Source organism: Zootoca vivipara, chromosome 6 (assembly GCF_965207765.1).
Source record: "Zootoca vivipara chromosome 6, rZooViv2.hap1.1, whole genome shotgun sequence".
Classification (NCBI taxonomy): Eukaryota; Metazoa; Chordata; class Lepidosauria; order Squamata; family Lacertidae; genus Zootoca; species Zootoca vivipara.
This window is the reverse complement of record NC_142589.1, coordinates 52,320,410-52,344,383: the sequence shown is the minus strand read 5'-3', so window position 1 is coordinate 52,344,383 and position 23,974 is coordinate 52,320,410. Positions and strand designations below refer to the sequence as shown.

At 43.6% G+C, this 23,974-nt stretch overlaps 1 protein-coding gene across 4 annotated transcripts in view; it reads left to right on the top strand.

Moving 5' to 3' along the window:
- NUP93 (nucleoporin 93) overlaps positions 1–23,974 on the top strand; it is a 75,758-nt gene continuing 51,784 nt past the window's right edge. The window contains exons 1-3 of one of the 4 annotated variants that reach the window (XM_035118338.3): positions 1–74; positions 13,457–13,664; positions 15,248–15,365. In XM_035118338.3, coding sequence (XP_034974229.3) covers positions 13,486–13,664; positions 15,248–15,365 — 297 coding nt within the window. In that variant the 5' untranslated portion in view covers positions 1–74; positions 13,457–13,485. Of the gene's footprint in view, positions 698–1,420; positions 1,568–11,490; positions 11,617–13,456; positions 13,665–15,247; positions 15,366–23,974 lie in introns of those variants that run through there. The other 3 variants (XM_088672148.1, XM_088672149.1, XM_088672147.1) reach the window with 3 other exon arrangements.

Below are 23,974 nucleotides of genomic sequence, written 5' to 3'. Positions count from 1 at the left end.
AGAGCGCGCGGCGGGGAGCAGAACCGCGTTGACGTGACGGGCTCGCGGCGGACCGAGGAAGCAGAGCGAGAACGGTAAGAGGCCGGTTGGCTGGGGGATGGCGGGGAGCAGACCCAGCTGAGGGGAGCCTTAAACCTTAGCTTCCTTCCCTCACGCGTGTCTGTGCCCGGCACGCGTTTACAGCCCCTTCTTTCCTTCCTATGCCGTAGGCCCTAGTACCCGGATGTGCCGCCTTCCACCCTTCCCGCCCCGCTTTAAGGTGCCGAACACCATTAACGCCAGGGCAGAAGGGGCCGCTTGACCCAGCGTCCTGCTTCCAAACAGCGGTCGCTCACTAGATAGCGGTGTGTGTGTGAGAGAGAAAGGGTTTCCCCTTTCTGCTTATCCCCACCATCGTGGAGACTGCGGAGCCAGAGTACCTCTGCACCTGAAGGCTCTATTTTGAAATCATTGGCTAACAGTAGCAGATGACACCCCCCCCCGGTGGATTTGTCACTAAAACCACTTAGGCCGCAGACCTACGCACGTGTAACTGGAAGTACGGCCCATTGAGCTTGCTTCTGAGTAGACATGCAAAGGACTGTGCAGCCACCGGTAACCATTCCGTTGGATTTCTCTAAACCTCTCCTAAAGCTCCCAGTTCTGCCCATAAAAAGGTGCCGTGTTTAATCAACGGTTCGTCGAGATAAAGTGACAGGTAGGTAGCCGTGTTGGTCTGACGTAGTTGAATTTTTTTTTTTTAAAAAAATAAATCCTTCCAGTAGCACCTTAGAGACCAGCTAAGTTTGTCATTGGTATGAGCTTTCATGTGCATGCACACTTCTTCAGTTGGGCATCTTTCTTAGGAGATGCACATGAAAGCTCATACCAATGACAAATTTAGTTGGTCTTTAAGGTGTTACTGGAAAGAATTTTTTAATAAAAATTTTGTAGATAAAGTAGGTGGTGGAAGAGGCCTTGCCTGAGACCATGATGAGCCACTTACCAGCACGGAGCTAGATGAGCCCAATAGTCTTGATTCTGTATGAGGGAGATTTTGTATGTTCACATGGCTATAGTTACAGAATCATAGAGTTGGAAGGAACCACAAGGGCCATCCAGTCCAACCCCCTGCCAAGCAGGAAACACCATCAAAGCATTCTTGACATATGGCTGTCAAGCCTCTGCTTAAAGACCTTCAAAGAAGGAGACTCCACCACCCTCCTTGGTAGCAAATTACACTGCCGAACAGCTCTTACTGTCAGGAAGTTCTTCCTAATGTTTAGGTGGAATCTTCTTTCTTGTACTGTAGTTTGAATCCATTGCTCTGTGTCTGCTTCTCTGGAGCAGCAGAAAACAACCTTTCTCCCTCCTCTATATGACATCCTTTTATATATTTGAACATGGCTATAATATCACCCCTTAACCTTCTCTCCTCCAGGCTAAACATACCCAGCTCCCTAAGCCGTTCCTCATAAGGCATCGTTTCCATGCCTTTGACCATTTTGGTTGCCCTCTTCTGGACACGTTCCAGCTTGTCAGTATCCTTCTTGAACTGTGGTGCCCAGAACTGGACACAGTACTCCAGGTGATGTCTGACCAGAGCAGAATACAGTGGTACTATTACTTCCCTTGATCTAGATCAGGCACCCCCAAACTTCGGCCCTCCAGATGTTTTGGACTACAGTTCCCATCATCCCTGACCACTGGTCCTGTTAGCTAGGGATCATGTGAGTTGTAGGCCAAAACATCTGGAGGGCCGCAGTTTGGGGATGCCTGATCTAGATGCTTGTGGTCTACCAAGACTCCTAGATCCTTTTCACATGTACTGCTCTCAAGCCAGGTGTCTCCCATCCTGTATTTGTGCCTTTCATTTTTTTTGCCCAAGTGTAGTACTTTACATTTCTCCTTGTTAAAATTCATCTTGTTTGCTTTGGCCCAATTGTCTAATCTGTTAAGGTCATTTTGAAGTGTGATCCTATTCTCTGGGGTATTAGCCACCCCTCCCAAATTGGTGTCGTCTGCAAACTTGCTCAGGATGCCCTCAAACCCATCATCCAAGTCATTGATAAAGATGTTGAATAAGACTGGGCACAAGACAGAACCCTGTGGCACCCCACTAGTCACTACTCTCCAGGATGAGGAGGAGCCATTGATGAGCACCCTTGCTGAAATCAAGATAGGCTACATCTACAGCGTTCCCTTCATCTACCAGGCTTGTAATTTTGTCAAAAAAATGAGATCAGATTAGTCTGACATGACTTATTTTTCAGAAACCCATGCTGACTTTTAGTGATCACAGCGTTTCTTTCTAGGTGCTCACAGACTGTTTGCTTAATGATCTGCTCTAGAATCTTTCCTGGTATTGTGTCAGGCTGACTGGCGGTAATTGTTTGGGTCCTCTCTTTTCCCCTTTTTGAAAATAGGGACAACATTTGCCCTCCTCCAGTCTGCTGGAACTTCGCCTGTTCTCCAGGAATTTTCAAAGATTATTGCCAAAAATTATAGTTAGATACAACAAATTCTTTAAAGCAGAAGTTGTGTGCTTTGTCTTGTCTTTCCTAAATCTACTGTGGATCAGTTGGTGATCCCTCAGTCATAATATTAAGAGAAGGCAATATATTTATTTTCTATCCATCCATATCACATCACCCATAGCAATATCAACCTCTAGCATATTCTTCCAGAATTGTCTTCTTTTGCTCAAACAGTTAAACAAAATAATAGAGGGGTTGTTTGCTTTCTTGAGGAAAGGTTTTTCTTTTTCTGCATCTGTCCAACTCTACTGTAGCCTTCTTCAGGTGTGTTAATAAAGTTAATATTAATTAAGTGTGGTGGGGAGGAGCTCCAGGGACAGTCCTGTTAGCACTGCCTCCCACTGCTATTCTGATTGCACTCTGCACAATTTGGAGAATGACAGCAGGCAGAGCTAGCAAACTTGTCTCCATAGGGCCCCCCATATTTTTGGCTAGCATATGCAAAAAAATGTGTCATTAAGCTAGCTGTCTAGAATCCATAAGGACAGGAAACAGGGATATGAACATATAGACCAGGCATCCCCAAACTGTGGCCCTCCAGATGTTTTGGCCTACAACTTCCATGACCCCTAGCTAAGAGGACCAGTCATCAGGGATGATGGGAATTGTAGTCCAAAACATCTGGAGGGCCGAAGTTTGGGGTTGCCTGTTATAGACTTACCTCTTTATACGAACATCTGGACTTGCACTCTCAAAAACAAGGATATGAACATATATGAGGATGAGACTGAAAAGGACTGTTGCCTACAGCTGCTCAATGTATCTAGAAGAGTTTACAACTCAAGTCTCTTAGCTACTTTGTTACACTGCTGTTTATCATAATACTGTAAATTTGTTAGTCATTAAACTGCCATAAGATTCTTTGTTGTTTTAGCTCTCTGAGATAATACAATTTAGATCAGGCATCCCCAAACTTCGGCCCTCCATATGTTTTGGACTACAATTCCCATCTTCCCTGACCACTGGTCCTGTTAGCTAGGGATCATGGGAGTTGTAGGCATATGGAGGGCCGCAGTTTGGGGATGCCTGATTTAGATCCTTGCCTTGCTATTGGAAGCTTCTGGTTGTTGCTGCTGGGTAGTGCCAAAGCTCTGTGTACAATGGAGGAATAAAGCCCATTGAGCATAGTGGGACTTTCTTCTGTGCAAATCTGCAGAAAGTGGTGGGAACTCAAAAGTGAGAGGGCAGTTGAATGCCACACAGGAAAATCTCCACAGCTGGGTTGCAGCCATAGAAAAGGCCCTCATGTGCCAACGAACATGGCATCACCCTGTGTCGTGATATAGAGAAGGGCCTCTCCATCTTGTGTATGGGAGAAGGAATTCTTTAGGTTCCCTGGACTCCAAGCCATTTGGGGCTTATAAAGGTAATCTCCAGAACTTTAATTGTACCTGGAAATGTTTTGCTAACTAGAGCAGTTGTCCTTAAGTCAGTGTTTCTCAACCTTTTTTGGGCCACGGCACACTTGTTCCGTGAAAAAAATCACGAGGCACACCACCATTAAAAAAGTTAAAAAATTTAACTCTGTGCCGCCCTATATTATAATTATGACTGTAAGAAACACTTGCCAAATATTGCTTTCTGGTGGGTCAGTGTTGTGTATTGGCGGCCGCCAGGCTCGTTTGCACTGAGCTTTGGGAAAGAGGAGGAGAAATATTGCTTTCCGGCGGGTCAGTGTTGTTTATTGGCGGCCGCCAGCCACGTGACAATGCAAATCGCCCTTCTCGTCGCTGCACGTCGCGGCACACCAGCCAGCGGAACAGCGGTTGAGAAATGCTGCCTTAAGTGACCACAATATTTTCCCACATTCATGAGCATCCCAAGCCACACTGTGGACCAGTTAAAGCTTCTAGAGGTTCTCTTCATAGGTAGCCTCATGTAGTACATTGCAGCAGTACAGTCTTTATGTAACCAAGACGTGTTACTGTGGCTAGATACAGAAATGAACTTAGTTGGTGTACCAGGCTAAACTGGGCAAACGTCCTCTGGCCACAGCTACTTCCTTGCTCTTCAGAAGGTGGTTGGACCCAGGAGAACTCCCAAACTATGCACCTTTATTTTTCAAGATGTCTGCTACTTTCTTTAGAAAAGACTGAACACTGCACATACTGCTTTTCAGCAGGATTGTGTAAAGCTGCATTAACTCTTCATTACTAACTATTTAACATAGCATGAAAACAGCATGGAAACTACCGTACCGTGCCAAAATGATTACCGGTAGTCCTGTTCCTTTCTTGTGACGAATCTCACAAAGGTCCTTGACACAGAAGTGATGTTGCAGCTATGAAATCTTGCTTCAGTTAATGGACATTAAAAAAAATTATTTCGCAGTGTTGTGCTAGAGCACCCCAGAGGCATGCCTCTCTCTCTGTGTGTGTGAGAGAGAGAGAGAGGGAGAGGGAGAGGGAGAGATGTAGTGTTGAATCTTGCACTGTTAATTGGAATGCTTTTAGCACTCTTTTTAGAGCTGGATGTGTCTGAACTCTCTTGGACTTAGGAGGAGGAATTTTAAATACACTACTAAAAGCAGACTATAGGATTGGTGTGAACTCAGCTATCGTAATATGGGAAGTTCTTGATGTTCAGCAACATAGTTATTAACTGGAATTGGTGTACAAAGCAATGTGACTTGTTTTGTCCCTGGCTGCAGAGTGGGCTGTGCATTGAAATAGCACAATGACATTTTCTTTACTACACAAGATTGTTCTACATTGCAAATGTGCATTGTCTATTGGTGTTGTATGTGTTTATCAAGTGAACCTGCATTGCAGGGCTAGAGCTATCATAACTGAATGGAGTCTCTATGAATCCTAAATTGTTTGGGCTTTGTGAAACGTTTCTTAGGACTTCTCCTGAATCTCTCATTATACATTTCCTTCTCTCTTTTCCTTCTCAGTCATTTTAGAGTGGTTAATCTTGAAGACAGCCTATCAGCATGCATCTTCTCTAATTTTGTGCTCCAGTTTTATTTTCTTCAAGACGGAGCTTACCTTTGAATATGCAATCCACCAGGAATGCCTCCTCCTCAACATTGTTTAAATGAGTGGGACTTGGGGAATGGCACACAACTATATTGTCTTGTCTCTTGCTTAGGTCCACAACACTTTTGGTATGGCTGTGGCATGAACACTGAATAGGTAACACCCAGGCACAATTTCCACCTCACAATTTTACTCTACCTATGCAAGCAGAGTAACAGGAGACTATCTGGCATGTATGTGGAGTTGTATGTGTGTGAGAGAGAAATAAATTTTGTTGCCTTTAGTTCTTAGTGGATGCAAAGGAAAGAAACTCTGTTTCCCTGCCTAGCAACCATAAATCCTTTTTGTATTTGCTTGAGTAATGATTCCTCAACATAGTGATTGTCAGTTGCCTTATTAAAAGAGGGTGGAGGAGGAGAGAGACTCTATGCAAGCCTCTTCCAGAATAAGGAATCAAGCTGAAGAAGGATCAGCTGTTGACAACAACCTTGATTTGAAGTGGATGAGAATCAGGGGAGAAGGAATAGAAGAGGGTCTAAAAATGCTTTAGAACATTAGAGACTAACCTTTTGGTCCAGTGTGCTGCAACTTATCAGAGGTATGAGAGAGGCCAACTGGAGTAGCAAGTGAAGCCCTGTCTGCAGTGCAGATATAGTTGTTGGCTGCATAGCTGAGAAGCAGACAGCAGTGTTGGAGAAGCAAGCACAGGCCTCATTCTCTGCCTTAGCCAGCCCTGGGGGACCTCCTCCTCTACTGCAGTCAAGCCAGAAACTTCTACTTTCAATCTGTCACTGAAAAAAGTGCTGTAGCAGGAGTGGGGAACCCTAGGCTGCTATCTTCCAGACTTCCTCTGGGATTCTGCCCAGGCCACACCTCTCACCAGCCTTGCTTCAAATTCTGCTTGAGTGTTTTTACTGGACTGGAATGTGTTATTGAACTCAGATAATACCTCTTGCTTACTTGTATGCAGGTTATAGAGTGGGATGTTAGTGTTGAAGATTCATTCCCCAGGTCTGCAGTCATGGGATTGTTGTCTATTACATGATGGTGTGTGTTTTCTTTCCACAGAGTGGGAAGTGACGGAGACAGGATGTTTGTGTTACTGTGTTCCGTGAAGTGGGACTATTGTCCTTTGTTCTCTCTCTTTGCTGTCTGATGCTAGAGAGAGAGGGAGCTATGTTGCAGTGCTCCGTGTGTGTTTATATGTAAATAAAGTAGATTAGCCAAAGGCTGAGTTGCTGAGGTCTGTTACGCAAACTGCGAACACTCTGCAGATCCCCGAGTGTGCTGATGTCTGTTGGCATCAGACGCTGTGATGTTTGGGCAGAAGAAAGCTTTTGAAGCCCTCGAACGATTAACCAGGAGGGAGAGAACATGCCAGTTGGATTAGTGTGTGTGTAGAAACTAGTACTGTACAAAGGTTTAATTTACGTTCATTGCTGTACCCACTTTTGCTTCTGGCCCTACTTCCCTCTGACATATGACCCCCAGAAGGGAATGTGGCCCTTAGGTTGAAAAAAGTTCCCATTCTGGAACAAGAGAACCCTTTATAAATGGATACGTAATCAACATGAATGAGCTGGCACACGCCACATATGTACATACAGTGGAACCTCGGTTTACGACTACCTCCGTTTACAAAAACCTCCGTTTACAAACGCCGCGGACCCAGAAGTGTTTACATCTGGGTTCCATGGCGTCGGATGTGCAGAAGCGATCTGCGCGGCGTGTGTGTGCGCAGAAGCACTCTATTGGCACTTCGCGCATGCGCAGAAGCGTGCCTTCGGCAAGCAAATGCCTCGGCGCGTGAACGCCTCCGCGGAACGGATTGCGTTCGCAAACGAGGTACCACTGTACATTGTATATTGGCAAGAGTTGCATTGACCAACTAGAGGAAAATGAATGTCCCAGCATTCCATTTAATTCACCCACCCAGCCATGTGCAGTTGCTGGGAAGCCCAACAGGGAAGAATGGTGTTGCCCTCAGGCACTGTTTGATATTTCTGACCACTGTTAGAACAGGATGCTGGCCTAATCTGTAGGCCCTTATGTTCTTAAGTTTCACCAAGTGATAAATTGTAGGCTGGTTATTTTTCTGTTAGAAGTTGGCTATTTTTCTGTTCTGTTTTCCAAACATTATAGTTTCATTTTAATGGAGGTTGTTGTTTCAGAGCACAGATATTGGCTTAATGCAGCAGGAACTATTGACAGATCTTTAATCTTGATTTTGATGAGTTTTGCTCTACCTGGCTTTTGGACTACTATTTGATTCAGAGAACTTAGTTTACTGCCTTCTGCCAGATCCACTTCTTTGGTGTCTCAGTTGTTGCTTTTTCCTCAGCCAGATGTGATGATTCTGGCATCATTCTGCTCATGACTGTGCTATTGCTTTCCATACTGAGCAACCACATTAAGAGTCTGACTGCAGTCCCTTGAATGCAGTAAAATTCTATCCATGTAAAGGCAATAACTTCTGTGCACCAATGGTCTGGAAAATATTGAATCCTGTCATTTGGGAAGAAAGCCCCCTATTTCTTGGCTGGTCCAGGGCTAAATAGCCATTGAACAACAAGAGCACCTAAGCATCTCGCCCCCATCCCTGCCACTGCTGCTGTCTTCATTCAAAATTCAGCATATTCAGACCTAGCCTTCTATTGTTGGATCCTGCTATTAGCTGAATTCACTCCCCACAGATTGCAAAATCCCGGGGATATAAGGGAGGCTTCAGCCGAGGCAGCACTTTCCCATTTTGCTTCAATGAAACAGGATGTCCTTCCTCCAATATTTAGCAATGTGCTATTAAAATTCTTTCCTAGCATCCATTACTGTCTGCTCGTACTTTTTTTTAGCCAAAGTTTTAAGGTGTAGCTTGAATTCCAGCTTTTGTGAATGAGACTAGTTTTAGCTGTTTTTAAGATGAGTTGAGAGCTGAAATGTTCACATACAAAATTGCTTAACCATTTTAACCTAAGAAAATACTAAGCTTTCTATCTGTTTTTAAACCTACCATTTTAAAATCAAACCTGACTCTCTCACTAGCTAGATTTCTATTGTGTGGAACTATGTATATCGGAGGGATGTGGGTGGCGCTGTGGGTTAAACCACAAAGCCTAGGGCTTGCCGATCAGAAGGTTGGCGGTTTGAATCCCTGTGACGGGGTGAGCTCCCGTTGCTTGGTCCCAGCTCCTGCCAACCTAGCAGTTCGAAAGCACGTCAAAGTACAAGTAGATAAATAGATACCGCTACAGCGGAAAGGTAAACACCGTTTCCGTGTGCTGCTCTAGTTCGCCAGAACGACTTTGTCATGCTGGCCACATAACCTGGAAGCTGTATGCCGGCTCCCTCAGCCAATAATGCGAGATGAGCGCCACAACCCCAGAGTCTGTCATGACTGGACCTAATGGTCAGGGGTCCCTTTACCTTATGTATATCGGAGTTTTCTTTTTACCCCTTCCAGCTTCCCTGCTAGGGTAGTGCTGAAAACTAGGTTTCTACAGGCTTCCCACAGCTGTAGTTTAGTTCCTGACTCATAATTTAGTCCTGTGGAACAGAGAGGTATAAAGAGGCTTCAGTTACAGGGATGTTTATTATATTGTTTTTAAGGTTTTTATTAAAACCTTAACTTTTAGAAAATGTATAGAATGCTAAGGTTTTGATTCAAATGCAATTTTATGTGGAGATTTGTCGGACAACCTTTCCTTGGTACAAATGCCAGCATTTTGCACTAGAGTTTCCACCAGTCTTTGCCAGCATGACTCTGCTGGCTAGGGCTGATGGGAGTTGTAGTCCAAAGATCAGGACGACATCAGTTTGGGGGTGGCTGGTCAAGGCTAACCCAGGTTCTGAATCACATTTTGTGATCCAGTGCTGTCAGCTCGCCTTACCAATGCTTTTGCACAGTTCAGTTTAAAAGTACTATTTTTAAATAAAAGTACTATTTTATTTTAAAATAAATGTAACTACCTTTTTACATTTCTAATAATTTTCAGTGAGGTTGGGCAAGGCTGGTTTAAGAGATGCCTGATCCTCACTCTTGATTTTCTCCACCTACTGCCCTTCCCTTCCCTTCCCACCCCACTCTTGCTGTTTGGATAGAAGAAAGGCCAAATGTGGGTTAAATCTAGCAATATTCTCAGGATCATTCCAGCATTTTTACAGATTTGCAAGTGTGTTTTATACTGATTTATGGTTGCTTCCCTGTGTGTTGTTTAAAAGCGAGAGCAGGGAAATGCATCATCGGGAGCAGCCCATGGAGTGTGCTTTGCTTTACATACTTATTGGCTTCATTGTCATTGCAGAAGTTTGCTGGTGCTCTTGGTGTCGTCTTACCGACGATGTAGTTAATGAAAAAGAGAGATGAACCGGATCAAAGTGGAGTGTGTGCTGTTCCTTCTGTCAGTACCAGACGCACTGCTGCACCTTCTGGAACCGGCGGTGGCAGCCTTAACTGGGTGGGAGGGCAACTGCTTTGGTCACTGTCTGCCAGCAGAGGCTTTTCTGTCAGCGGTGCACAGTCATTCTCTGCCAAAGGGGAAGCAGCTCGCAAGGAGATGCTGAGACGACATCCTGTACTGCATTGCAGGGCATGAAATTGTCTTTTCTCTTTGACCTGGCTCTCTCCCTGGCTTCCATGGCCATCGCCTGTGCTATTTATTGGATTATTGAAGTCTGATGGCCATTTACGTTAGCAAAGAGCCCAGGCCCTGGCGATAGGGGAGGTTCACGTGGTCTCCATTGTCTGGAGCCAGCCTGATTATTTGCATTTTTTGGCATTTGCATGAATTCTGGGATTAGCTTTTCTTCTTCAGGAGCAAAATCTTGTCAGGATGAGTAGGCCATATCTTGGGAAAAGGCATATACTAGTACGTACATTCTCTGCGCCTTGGGTTCCAGTGTGCACACTGCGCACTTCCCTGTAGCATATTGGGATGCTATCTGCCCTTCCAGACCCCAGCCACTGAAACCTGTTCTTACCTACATAGCTCTATCCTGGATTCTGCTTCTTGGTCACCTTTAAGTGTCATGGTATGTGGGGAAATGGCTTCATTTGTATCAGGGGTGGAGGACCTTAGACCCAGAGGCCAAAGGCAGCCCTCCGGGCCTCTTTCACTGAGCACTGGGTCTTTGCTCAGGCCACACACCCCTCCCTAGGCTACAGTCTTCTGATCAGCCCTGTTCCATACACTCCTCAAATGCTTTTTTTTTTTTTTTGCATTCTGGAACTTTAATAATGACTTTTGATTGCCTGGATGGAGAGATGGAAGTGTGCATAGAAACCTCTAACTGAACATGGATGTCAGGGGGACTTCTTACAGGGACCTTCCCCCAGTCATCCTGACCAACACTTCGCCCAGTGACAGCACTAGCAGCGGGTCAGGAGGAGGGAATGAGGAATGGAGCGGGGTGGAGAGTGGGCTCTCAGGTGCATCAGAGCCAAGGCACCGACCCAGCTGGCCAGAGAGGGAAGTGCATCGCAGCGAGGTGCCGGAGCCTCTGCAGTGCTCCAGCCAGAGGACGGGAGAAGGAACGCAGCCCTTTCCGGCACCCGAATTGAGGCACGCGCCCACCCGCAGGGCTAGGGGGAGGCGCTTTGGGGTGCCCAGGGTTTTATGCTGGCCGAAGAGCCGGAAGCAGCCATTGCCAGGTTCTGAATTGGACTAGGCAGTCATGTTTTCTGATCTCTCTGCACTGTAAATAATATGCACAATAAAACCCTGAAAGACAGAGCTGACTGGAGCGTCTTTACTTGAGAGTAGCCGCAACAATCCCCTAACAATAGCCTACTGTCCAAAGGGAATAATCATACAGTATATTCCTGTGCCTACTTTCCTGTAGGGCCCTGCCCAGCAGAGGCATATGACACCTAGAAATTTGCCCATGAGGGAATTGCAGCCCTTAGGCTAAGAAAGGTTTCCACCCCATCTTACACTGGTACCTATTATCAGTTTGTCTGAACCATCAAGTATTGCTTCTGTTTCTACCCTAATAGTGAAAAGTGAAATGGGCTGATTCAGATGCTTTGCGAATTTCACAAAAGGTTAGATCGGACAGATCAACAAACTTCACATAAGAAGAGAAATAAACTACCACAGGCAGATCAATGCAAACAGAAGTGAAAAGTAAGACTATGGAGTGGGGTTGGCACAGTGAAAATCAAGCTTTATAAATTCTGGCTTTTAAAGCACTTAACAGATTGCAGCCTGTTTTGGCATAACTTATTCCTCCCTGAGAGTTCTTTGAAATGACTCCTACGCGGGAATACATGTGAAAAGTGTTAATGTTGGATGGGAGCCCCTTGTGGGTTTTCTGGAAGATAACTGTGATTAGGATATCAGATTTCTGCCAGCTGCTGCTGGTAAGTCTTTCCTCTGAAATCTGCAAGGGTTTCAACTACAACACTGAGCTGGCTTCTATAGGAGGTCTGGAACTTCAGGAGCCAGGCCCAAAGCACAGCCCTTCTCTACAGCAATATTTTCTAGATTTCTAGCTTTTCCCTGAACCTTAAGCTTGAAATATATACAAAGTACAAAGCACCCACTTGGGATCAAAGCTTAAATTGAATGATCAGATCCCACTCCTGTAATTTGTTTTAAGGCTAGCTCATTTGAAAGACCACATGGCATTTCTACCGGTATGTATAGTTAGTTTTTATCTGAGTTTATCTCTATTTTATTTGTTAAGCTTGCTGTACATAGCTTAGAGACAATTGTCACTAAGTAGAATATAAATTGTTAACAACATATAAATAAATTTCAGAGACTTGAACTTGAGGAGCTTTCAAGGAAAGGGGAGTAGCACTGATGCTTCAGGGTCTTTTGCTCATAATAATACAAATACCTTATATAACACTTATTTCAAAATACTCTAACTTCATGTTTAGCTGACTCATCCTTATAACAGACCTGTAAGATAGGCATGTATTAAGATCATAAAAATCACAATCAATATCCCCATAATATATCTGGACTAGGGCTTGTCTAAAGCCACTCTGTGAGCCAGTGATCAGAGCTTAAATTTAGAAGCAGAGACTGCTTGGCTCACAGCTCATACGGTAGTTATCTTTGTGGTCTGTGGTAGTCGGCCTGTGTCACTTTTATGGCAATGGCCCTGGTGTCCAATGCTTCCAGGTCTTTGAGGTGACATAGCTGTGCAACTAAGCCTCCGTGGCAGAGCAGTGTTGGTTCCTGGCTCTCCCTTTCTTGCTTTAGCACAGGGCTGGGGACTCAAACAAAGCCTTTATTTGGCCCTTTGAAAAGCCCACAAGCAGTACAGGATGGTTCTAGTGCTCTCCTGCTGTTGTTCCCATGCTGCTCTTCTTCCAGTCCTGGAAGTAGGAAACAGCCATCATGACATTCCTCTTAAAGTTATCAAAGATGATAAGTGAAGGTTTTAATAGGTTTTAATAAGTTTACATTCAGATTTCATTTTTACATGAAGAAAGCAAATCATGAAGGTTTGGTAAGAAAGACTTACCTATGCTACCCCTGTTCTGTACATTTCTTGTAGTATGGATGCTAAGCTATCCTTGCAGTTAACCCTTTGTTGGAGCTGAGTAACAATGCCTTTTGTGCGATGAGCTTACCATACCACCTCTCCAGTGATAGATAATTTCTATAAGCCACCAGCCATTACAAGCCCATAAATTGCTGTATCAAATTAAAAATTATACAATTTAAAACTCTAAGACCATCACTGAGACCTTTATTTTAATGACAGTCACTAGAAATTTTACAGTCTTTACGGTTACCAGTGCATCTTTATGCTCAAGCAATGTATAGGTGATGGACTGGCAAATATTTTGCTTTTATCCACAAAACTGACCACAGCAAGCTTCAGTCTATTATTTTTTCACACGGGTTAATTGGAGGCTGACATTGTTGTTGACAGTAGCCTTTTCTGGTTGTCATGATTGTGCATTCCATTCTTTCTAAGGTGCCTTTTCAAACCCATTTTCCTCAGGTCAGCCCACACAGGGAGCAGCCTTGCAAATGGATGGGGAAGGGTTTGGGGAGCTCCTGCAACAGGCAGAGCAGCTTGCAGCAGAAACAGAGGGCATTGCTGAGCTTCCTCATGTCGAACGCAACCTCCAAGAGATCCAGCAAGCAGGAGAGCGCCTGCGCTCCCGGACACTGACCCGCACTTCCCAGGAGACGGCAGATGTCAAGGCGTAAGTTCCTGGTTTGCTTGAAGCTTTTGGTCTTGTTGGTACGATGCTTATAGCAGGCTTAGACCCAACTAGGGAGTAAACCCCAATGAACCCCTTGGGACTGAATTCTGAGTGATATGCTTAGGATTGCACTGTAGGTCATGCTTTTTATATTCTCTGTTATGATGTATTTTTGAATTGCTTTTATGTAATTTTATTGTGGGCTGTCCTAGACACCATTTGGGGAGGAAGGGTGGATTGTTATCTGTACCCATTCCAACCTGGGTTCAGGATGAATCTTCCTTGATTACCCTGATGGATGACCTCTATTGAGAGGGGATATTGTGAACCTGTTTCTCTTAGTAAATCCTATTGACATTGGTATCCTCCTAGACTGTCTACAAGAGATGCATTTCAGGGGCACTGTTTCACAGTGGGCCCGGTTGTATCTCCAGGGACAAAAAGTAGCACTGGATTATTGCTTCTCAGCCCTTTGCTTTTGAACTACGGTACTGGTGCTGCAGAGCACTATATTGTCTCTGATGCCATTTAACACTTACATGAAGCTGTTGGGAGTGGTCATTAGTGTTCGGAGTCTGAGGTGAGATGCCCATGTTGTGGAAGTTGCCCCCGCCCCCGTTCCAGTCACCACACAAGGGTAGCTTAAGGTCCAAACTAGCTTAGTTGTGCAGAAGATAAAGCTTCAGTAATGCAGTTACAGGTAGGTAGCCGTGTTGGTCTGATGCAGTCAAAACAAAATTAAAAAAATACTTCCAGTAGCACCTTAGAGACCAACTAAGTTTGTCATAGGTATGAGCTTTAGTGTGCATGCACACGAAAGCTCATGCCCATGACAAACTTAGTTGGTCTCTAAGGTACTACTGGAAGGATTTTTTTTTTTACTTCAATAATACAGTTTTGGATGTTGATAAATACATACAGCTTGTAGGCTTTGCAGATACAGATACAGTAATACCTCCACAAACATCTGCCCCATCGACTGTCCATTTCGGTGAATGTCTGCGGCAAACCCAGAAGTACCGGAATGGGTTACTTCCGGGTTTGCCACTCGCACATGTGCAGAAGTGCTAAATCACACTTTGCACGCGTGCGCAGAGCAGCGCTTTGTCAAGCGTCCCTTTCGTCAAGCGTCCGGGGCTCCAGAACAGATCTTGGACTCAAAACAAGGTACTACTGTACAAGTACAAAGCTGCTCCAGCAATTCAATACATTGAGTGATTTGTTTCCATGAAGGAAATGAATCTCTTCCCCATGTCCACTTCCTCCAACAATCAGAGGTTTTTGAGCAAAGTGTCATCAGTACACCAATGATACCAAACTCTGTTTCTTTGTAAAATCTGAACTGGGAGTGGCTGAGAAGGCCTTGAACCAGTGTCTCAATGCAGTGTGGGCTGGGTGAAGACTAATAAACTGAGTCTGAATCCTGGGAAGATGGAGGCTCTGAGAGTGTGTCTGGCAAGTCAGTAAGTGGCCTGCCCTGGATGGCGCTGCAAGTGCATAATTTTGGGGTTCTTCTGGATCCAGCTATGTCACTGTGAAAGTATGTGTAATCTCATCCTCCTGCCTTTCCATGTCTCTTATAGATCAGTTCTCCTTGGGTCCAGAGGTCTTGACATCTCCCACATCTCCCAGCGGTTGGAGAGTCTTAGTGCTGTAACAACATTTGAGCCTCTAGAGCCTGTAAAGGACACAGATATACAGGTAAGAGTCTTTGTGTAATGAAGTGTGAACAGTATCAGAATCAGCAGTGAACAGTAATGGGTTACTGCCAGCTTTTGGGGGAAGCAAGTGCTTGAGTTGTACGGATTGCAACACTTTTAAGTACCAGGAGAGTTTCCCCACATTTTCCTTTCAATAGGGATATGTTATGTGAAGTTACTGGTAATTGTAAATTTCCCAGAGTTCTTTTCTTCCCTCCCCTCCTTCATTGATGACTAACAAATGGTATGTGCATTCTACCTTCAATATCTACATGTTTCAAATATTCATGCTTTAAATATTAGGATCAAAAGTTTTAGTATGAGACAGTCAGGTTGGAAAAATGATTCTGCACATAGGTTGCTTAAACCTCCCTGAAATTGGTGTGATTTTATCAGCATGAACTATGTGCTGCATTCAAGACCCATCTTTGCAAAAAGCCACCAATTCCAGAAGGCAGAATTCTGTGTTTGCCTCCCTTGTTGCATCTGTTTTCTCTTTAGGGAAAGAGCTGTAACTCAGTGGTAGAGCTCACGCTTTGTGCCCATAAGGTCTCAAGTTCAGCCCCCAGATTCCCCAGGTAAGGGGAATCTCTGGTGAGCAGCTTCAAGTGATTGTAGGTAATACTGATGCACAATCTATTTCCAGTACAGAATTTGGGTTTTATTGTACTGAATTTGAAGTGTAAGTACAATCTGTCCTCTTTTCAACATTATTCCTTTCTTTACTGAATCAGCTGCCTCTTCATCTCCCCACCACACCGCCCCATTGTGTTGTAGTGGGTGGCACTGGCAGATTCATTAGGACTCCAGGCTTTCAAATAAAGGCAAACAGAACTGCAGCTACTACATCCTTGTAAACTTCTGTTTTCCTTTCAATCAAGGCTTTAGCAGGAATGAATGTCTATAAAATTTGTGCTTTTAATGGCTCAGTAGTATTATTTGCCCCAAGGTCTTAGCCCATCAGCCTCCCTGCCCTCTTCTGTTAATCAATTGAGTGTCTTGCTGATCTGAACTTGTTTCTTAAAACATTTTTTTTTACTGTTGATTGGGTAGAGGCATGCCAAATTGCATCTTGGTTAATTATGTGAATTATTTAGCAGTAATAAACTTAGATGGCTGATACAAAAAGAGGGTAGTTTCGGAAATGGCTCCCATTAGAGTAATTGATGAGGAATCGTGTAGTAGATTCCTGTCACTTGAGAGTGGGGTGAGTTTTTTCCTGGGTGGATGAGTCTTTGTATTTTGGAGGGACTTCATTTTCTCATTTTCATATCCATTTTGAAGGCAGACAGTGTGGCACTGAAGGTAGGCATACCTTCATAGGTTACTCTTGAGCTCATGGGGTGCAGCATCCAGTGAACCACTGGGGTTCCTTAGGACCCTCCCAATATGGTTAAAAAAATAGGAGAGTCCTTAACTCTCCTAGCTTCCTTCCTGTTGCACTGCTCTGAGGAAAGGCAGGACTCAGGCTGTGCTAGAGGAACACAAAGCTCTGGTGTTGCTTCAACAACAAACAGCCTGAGCCTGAGCCCTAATTACTGAAATGAGAATACTAAATCCATTTGAAGGCCCTAACCAATCAGATACTGAAGGTTATGTCATGATATGTGTAGATCACGGAGGAGGAGCTGACCAAGAATTTAGGAGGTTGTGATCAAAATAGGATGTTCATTCCATGATTGGAGTGGGGTCCCATCAATCAAGAAGGCACATCAGCTTGCTTAGTGTTGATCTGTAGCTGATTAACTTTTAGCTTTGTTAGGGAATAAATTTCCTTATCAATAAATTTCTATTCTTTTAATCTGTTTTTGTTGTTTTCTGGTCTTGTTTGAATCGCTGACCTGTCCCAACAGTCTTAAATCTGAGCAGTAGCTGGAGGACCACTTGCAATCAGATGTTGTAATTAAATTAGGACCAGGCCTTCAGAGAAATTCCATACTCCTAAATTTATCCTTCCGCCATGACAGAAAATGGTTGGATGTTGGGTTTGTTCATAAGGTGAAGAAGAAGCCTAATTGCCTTTTCACATGATAAAGAGTGATGGACTCTTTCCACCAGTTGAAGACTTGAGAGAAAGCTGCAGCTGGTCCTACCTCCCAAGTGAATGTAAGTCACAGTGATCTTGGGCTTACATCCTTCTTTGTCTTCCTCTGGTTGTGGGTACGGGAGGAGGTTAGAAGCTTTAATTTTAATTTTCAGTTAACCACAGGTGGTTGTGATGGTTTAAACTGGATAGACTATGGTTAAACCTACCTATGGTTTGTTGAAACACATCAACTTCAAACCGTGCTTAATGAGATTTTCTCATTTCAACAAATCATAGTGAAAATTAACCACATGGGGGGGGGGGTCATATGACAGCAGTTAATTGAAAATGAAAGCAGAAGCATGTAGTTGTGCCAGAGGAAGAAGAGGGAATGCATAAGTCCAAGACTGGCTATGGCTCCACCTCATCACACTAAACCCTAGTTATAACATTATATTCTAACATAGCCTAAGGGGGGTGGGGTGGGGGTGCAAACTCATGCCTGTTGTCTTCGCACATTATTCTTTAACTGTACTTTTAAAACATCTAAGATGTATACCTCAGAACTAGTGTGGGAAAAGCAGCCCAATGTACAGAACAAAGAGGTCCTGTTCTCAAGCAGCTGTTTTTTCTCATGCAATATTTCATTTGATTTTGTATTGACATCATTGCTACATTTCAGGTATTAGTCTGTGCTCAGTGCAATTCCCACTTAATCTGCCTGGAATTAAGGATGACACATCCCATAAATGTGAAGTGCATTTGTAATAATAGGCACAGTGATGTTTACTGGGGCTCCTTTAGTGTTACAGTGACTCCACAATCTCTTCCGCTTTTAAATCTTTGGCTTCAGAATTGCCAGTAAGATGACAGGCTTAATGGCATTATGCAAAATCTTTATACTGAGCTGTACACTTTGGGTTATTTCCCTGTGGTTAAATCTGCAAGGAATCCATTCTACTTTTTAGCTGTTCAAAAAGTACCTTTAAAAAAAACCATACGGAGTACAGGTAACTTACTTTACTTATGCGATCACAGCTTTTCACAGGTGGGTGGGGAAGGAAGGAAGGAACACTCCATTTATTTGTTCCTCCTCCCCTCCCACACCTGTGCAAAAATGTGATTGTGAGTTTAGCCAACATTGGGAAGGAAGCACAAGGACTCTGGAACCCTTGTCCCTCCTTCCCAAAGCTTAGCAAGTGCTTAGGCTTTGAGAATGTGACAGAAGGGCTCTGGGGCATTGCCAGAGCCCCCATGCTGCCTTTCTGAAGCCAGGTACACAGCCCTTCACCTTGTAATAGGTGCTTATGCCTGATATCCTCTTGCTGGTAACAATGCATGCTTTGCCACTGTCCCCAATAGTGATCCTGTTGTGGATGAGGAGGCTGGCTTAGTGCATCACTGAGACCTGGGTGTGGGAGGTGGGTGGGCTAAATTTGACTCTGGTTGCCCATGTGTTGAAGCTTGCATCTGGTGTTGGGCCAAAGAGACTGGCTAGGGATGCTGTATTTGTAGCGCCCACCCTACTGCTAATCAGCCTCCCTGACTGAGCTGGCCAAGGTTGAATTGGGTGTGATGTTAGAGGAAACAAGAGATGTGCTTTAGGGTGACTTCAGCATCCACAATGAAGATGCCTCAGATCTGGCTCAGGAGTTCATTGACTTCATGGCAACCATTGGGCTGTTTCAAATGATCATCAGTCCAATGCACATAGCAGGACATACTCTTGATTTAGTCTTTGCTCTATGTGGGGAGGGTGGTGGTCTGAAAATATAGGAGTTGAGGTTTGGACTTACAGCAACAATTCTCCCTTGCAAGAATTGACAGTGCATCCTAAAAAATGTGGTCCACCCGAACATTGCTCTTTTGCCTAAAACACAGCAACATTGTTTGCTTATTAACTTACTGAATCATTCAAGGGATAAATTAAATTTTCACCTCTTGAATGTTCAGACAGATTCATTCAAAGGCAGATTTGTTCTGTTATGATCCAAACTGGTGTGTGTATTAATGCATTAGCCAGATCTTATTTAAATGCTACTCTTACTTGGTCCCAGTGTTAGCAGAAATGCCAGTTGATTGAGTTGGGGCATCAAAGAGTGCTGCTGTATTTACAGTAAAGAAATATTAAAACAAAAGAAACTGCAGGAGTGTGTGTAAAACTACCTATTGTGTAAAGATAGCATGTGCATTTGTTTCGCATTTGTTGCTGTGCTACTTTTGTCTCTGGCTCCACCCGCAACGGGCATGTGTCCCACTTAAGAAGATTACCCAGAATGGAATGCTGCCTTTGGCCTGAAAAAGACTCCACAGCCCTGCATTAGAGTTACCAGTGGTCTAATAAAATAAGAAGAAAGTGGGCAGATGGTGGGTGTGTCCCATGCTGTCTCTCATTGCCTCATATTTCTGCAATCCTTGTTGGCTGAGCAACGGGGATGGGCAAATAGCTGAGCAAGAGTGAAAGTGTTCCTTCTTTGTGAAGACTGCCCACCCCAATACTGTTGAAATGCAGCCAGGCTTTAGTGGTCTCTGAAGTGCTGGATTGTGCCTGGATTCCACACCTGTCCGAAATATAGGCTCTGGTGCGCTAATGCACTTTGTGAATATTTCATTTGGTATTCTTGGTTCAGAACGCAGCCTGTTGTTTCCAAAAGCTGTTGGAGAGATGTACTGGGTTTTGTTGTGCTGAAACCTCTGCAAAGAATAAGAGCTTTCCATTTGGGGGCAATCAGAATGTGCTGGACAGTAGTTTGCTTGCTGGCTTGCTTGCTTGCTTGTATGCTTGTGTTCTGCTCTATGTCACCAGAAACAAATGGATGAATCTTAAGGGCTGAAACCTCATACCTTCAATGCTGACTGAGGAGTCTGCTCCAGAGTATCAGTGCAAGAAGGAATACTGCATGAGTGCTGGTTGCTTTTGTTTCTAATTTATAAGTTCTAAGTTGAAGATGTTCAACATTCTGCAGCAACAGCTCTTTAAACTCCATCATATGCTGTAAAATAATCATGAGATTGCTACTTACTAGACCTCAGTGGGTTAAAGAATGCTCTGTCAGAGCAAATGCTATATCGTTTCAGAAACAGATGAGACATCTCTTTTCCTTATTCCTTTTACGAAATGTCGCATGGGTGTATTCATTTTGGCTTGGGTAGAATACGGTTTATGAAGTTGGCATGTTTTTGTAAAATGAAAAAAAAAGGTAATGGACCCCTGACAGTTAAGTCCACTCGCAGAGAACTCTGGGGTTGCTGCACTCATCTTGGACCGGAACCAGAGCAGCGCATGGAAACGCCGTTTACCTTCCCGCCGGAGTGGTACCTATTTATCTACTTGCACTTTTTGGCGTGCTTTCGAACTGCTAGGTCGCAGGAGCTGAGTCTGAGCAACGGGAGCTCACCCTGTCATGGGAATTCAAACTGCCGACCTTCTGATCAGCAAGCCCAAGAGGCTCAGTGGTTTAGACCACTGCGCCACCCGCGTCCCTTGCAAAATGTAGATAAAACTAAATACATTGTGGCCAAGTTTGGATATAGCATGAAATGATAGTTTGTAACAGCAGCAAGAGCATCCAGTCTCCTCCTTTTGGCTGAGCTCTCAACCATACCATTGTGCCCGTTGTACACATAAATGAGTAATTTTAAGGGGAACTCCCCATTGCCCTACTTTACTTCCCTTGATCTGGACACTAGACTTCTGTTGATGCAACCTAGAGTAGCATTCACTTTTTTTGCTGCTGTATCACACTGTTGACTCATATTGAGCTTGAGGGTCTACTAAGACCCCTAAATCATTTCTACACATACTTGTTGATTAGTCGTTTAGTCGTTTCTGACTCTTCATGACCCCATGGACCATAGCACGCCAGGCACTCCTGTCTTGCACTGCCTCCCGCAGTTTTGTCAAACTCATGTTCGTAGCTTCGAGAACACTGTCCAACCATCTTGTCCTCTGTCGTCCCCTTCTCCTAGTGCCCTCCATCTTTCCCAACATCAAGGTCTTTTCCAAGGATTCTTCTCTTCTCATGAGGTGGCCAAAGTATTGGAGCCTCAGCTTCACGATCTGTCCTTCCAATGAGCACTCAGGGCTGATTTCCTTAAGAATGGATAGGTTTGATCTTCTTGCAGTCCATGGGACTCTCAAGAGTCTCCTCCAGCACCATAATTCAAAAGCATCCATTCTTCGGCGATCAGCCTTCTTAATGGTCCAGCTCTCACTTCCATACATCACTACTGGGAAAACCATAGCTTTAACTGGCAAGCTAAATGTCCCCATTATATTTGTGCAGCTGGTTCTTCCTACCTAAGTGCAGAGCATTACATTTGTCCCTATTAAAATTCATTTTTTTAGTTTGGACCCAGTTCTCCAATCTGTTAAGGTCATAGTGAATCCCAATTCTGTATTCTGCAGCATTAGCTACCCCTCCCAGTTTCATGTCACCTGCAAATTTGATGTGCATCCCTTCAATACCTTTATCCAAGTTGTTTATAAAGATGCTGAACAACTACAGGCCCCGGACAGAACCCTATGGCACCCCTCTTATCACTTTTCCCCACGATAACGAGGAACTGTTAGTGAACACTCTTTGGGTGTGAGACATGATGTTGCAACACAACCACATGTCTTGTGCAAGCAGTATCCCATCCGGGCTTGCAATTTTCCAGACACCATAACAGCTGGGGTGGCAAAATGTTTTTGTACTACACACCTGGAAAAAAGAGAGGTTTTACTAAGAGTAGACCTGTTGAAATTACTAGACATTGTTAACTTAGGCCTCCTAATTTCAGTGGATCTACTCTGAGTAGAATGTAGTTGGCTACAACCCACAGCTCCATGTTTTTATTTCCATATTATCTTAATGGGAGGAGGTTGTAGGGCTGATGAAAGTACCAGATGCTCTCAGGGCTGTGTTTGAACCTCAATCAGCCTTCACCAGTTGTTGACAGGGGCTGATGAGAGTTGTAGTGCAACACTTTTGGAGGGCAGAGTGGTAACTGTTGAACTAAATACCTAAGCATTTTGTCTTTCTTTTTTTGTCTATTTGCTGATCTGCCATTTTTATTTCCAGTTTAAAGTGCTGCATTTTATAAAATTTTATACCTTGGGATGAAAACAGGATATAGGATAAAAAATTCTCTGCAGTACTAAAATACTGCATGGGCCAGGAAGTTAAATCTGTTTTGATAGCTGTGATAACAAGTTGGGTTTCATTCCTACCTTAAGATTTCAGCTATTGTACTTACAGCTGAGGTTAGGCTTTTACTGGAGAGTGAGTTTCAAAGGGTGTATCACATATTTACGGTAATATTGAAGCATTGATTGTTGACTTATATGTAGACATTAATACAGAACTATTTCCTTACTTGGTGCCTTGGAACGTCCATTAAGCTTTTGGCTTTGGGCCAGGATAGGTTGCAGTTCTGCAGTTTATAATGCATGTTGGCCATCTGTCCTTAGAGTACTAATGTGAGTTTAATTTTAAAAGCACATGAAGTTTCTTTTGTTTTAATATTTATTATCTTGCCAGTACTAGGAAGGATGGCTCTTTAATGCACATTACTCAGGCTTGTCTTATTTAAAAAAGCATAGTATAGAAAAGACATGAAGATCATTATGTTTTGTGTATTGTATTGTCTTGTCATTTCAGTCTGGTCACATCACATCTTGGGATTACCTTTAGAAGTAGCATTGTTCATTTGGGATGTGGTAAATATGTAAACAAATAAATGAGATATATTTTTTGTAAGAAGCCTGAATGCTTCAGCTTCTTGAATTGATGGTGGTTTGGGGATGGTTGGTGATGATATGATTGGAAACAGAACTTTGATTTCTTTTCTAAAATAATTGTGGAAGTATTTTGCCTTATAGTTAAAAAAGGTTCCCTTGCTTTCTGTGTGGAGCATCTCTCTGGATTTTTGTGGATGTTTTTAGCCAGCAGGTCCAGATCAGAGTTCATCCACGGTGCCTAGCGACAACCCCATTAGAACACAATATAGACAAGACTTGCTAGCTCAAGTGGGAGTGAATTTACATCGGTAATGTTTAAGCTGCCCCTGATGAGGAGGTGCTGGTGATCTTGTGGACAAAGTGAAATCCAGGACAGCAATGTCTTGGTTTATCTTCTCCACTACTCTTGAGTGACTGCATATTTTTAGTATCAACAATGGCAGTGGAGGCCCTGTTGGTGGTGACACCACTGTTGTGTGCTGCCTTGCCAGTACTGGGTAATTGAAAGACATTTTTTCTGGCATCTTTGACATTATTAGTTAATTGTAGGGCATTTGGTTTGTTTTAAAGGGTTTGTATTGCTTTTATTGCTTTGTTGTCTGCTGTCCCAGGCTCTCTTGGGAGGAAGGGTGGATGAAAAGCAAATAAACAACAACAACAACAACAACAACAAGCAATGATAATAAAAATAAGAATTAGTTGTATTTTTGATTGTGTAACAAGGTAACCTCTCACAATGTGTAAGCTATCAATATTGTGTCAATATGTATATAATATAGAATACTTTGTTACATTGGGTAGTTTAAGGCTGATTTTGTATGAACATTAGAAAATTATATATATATATATATATTGCAGT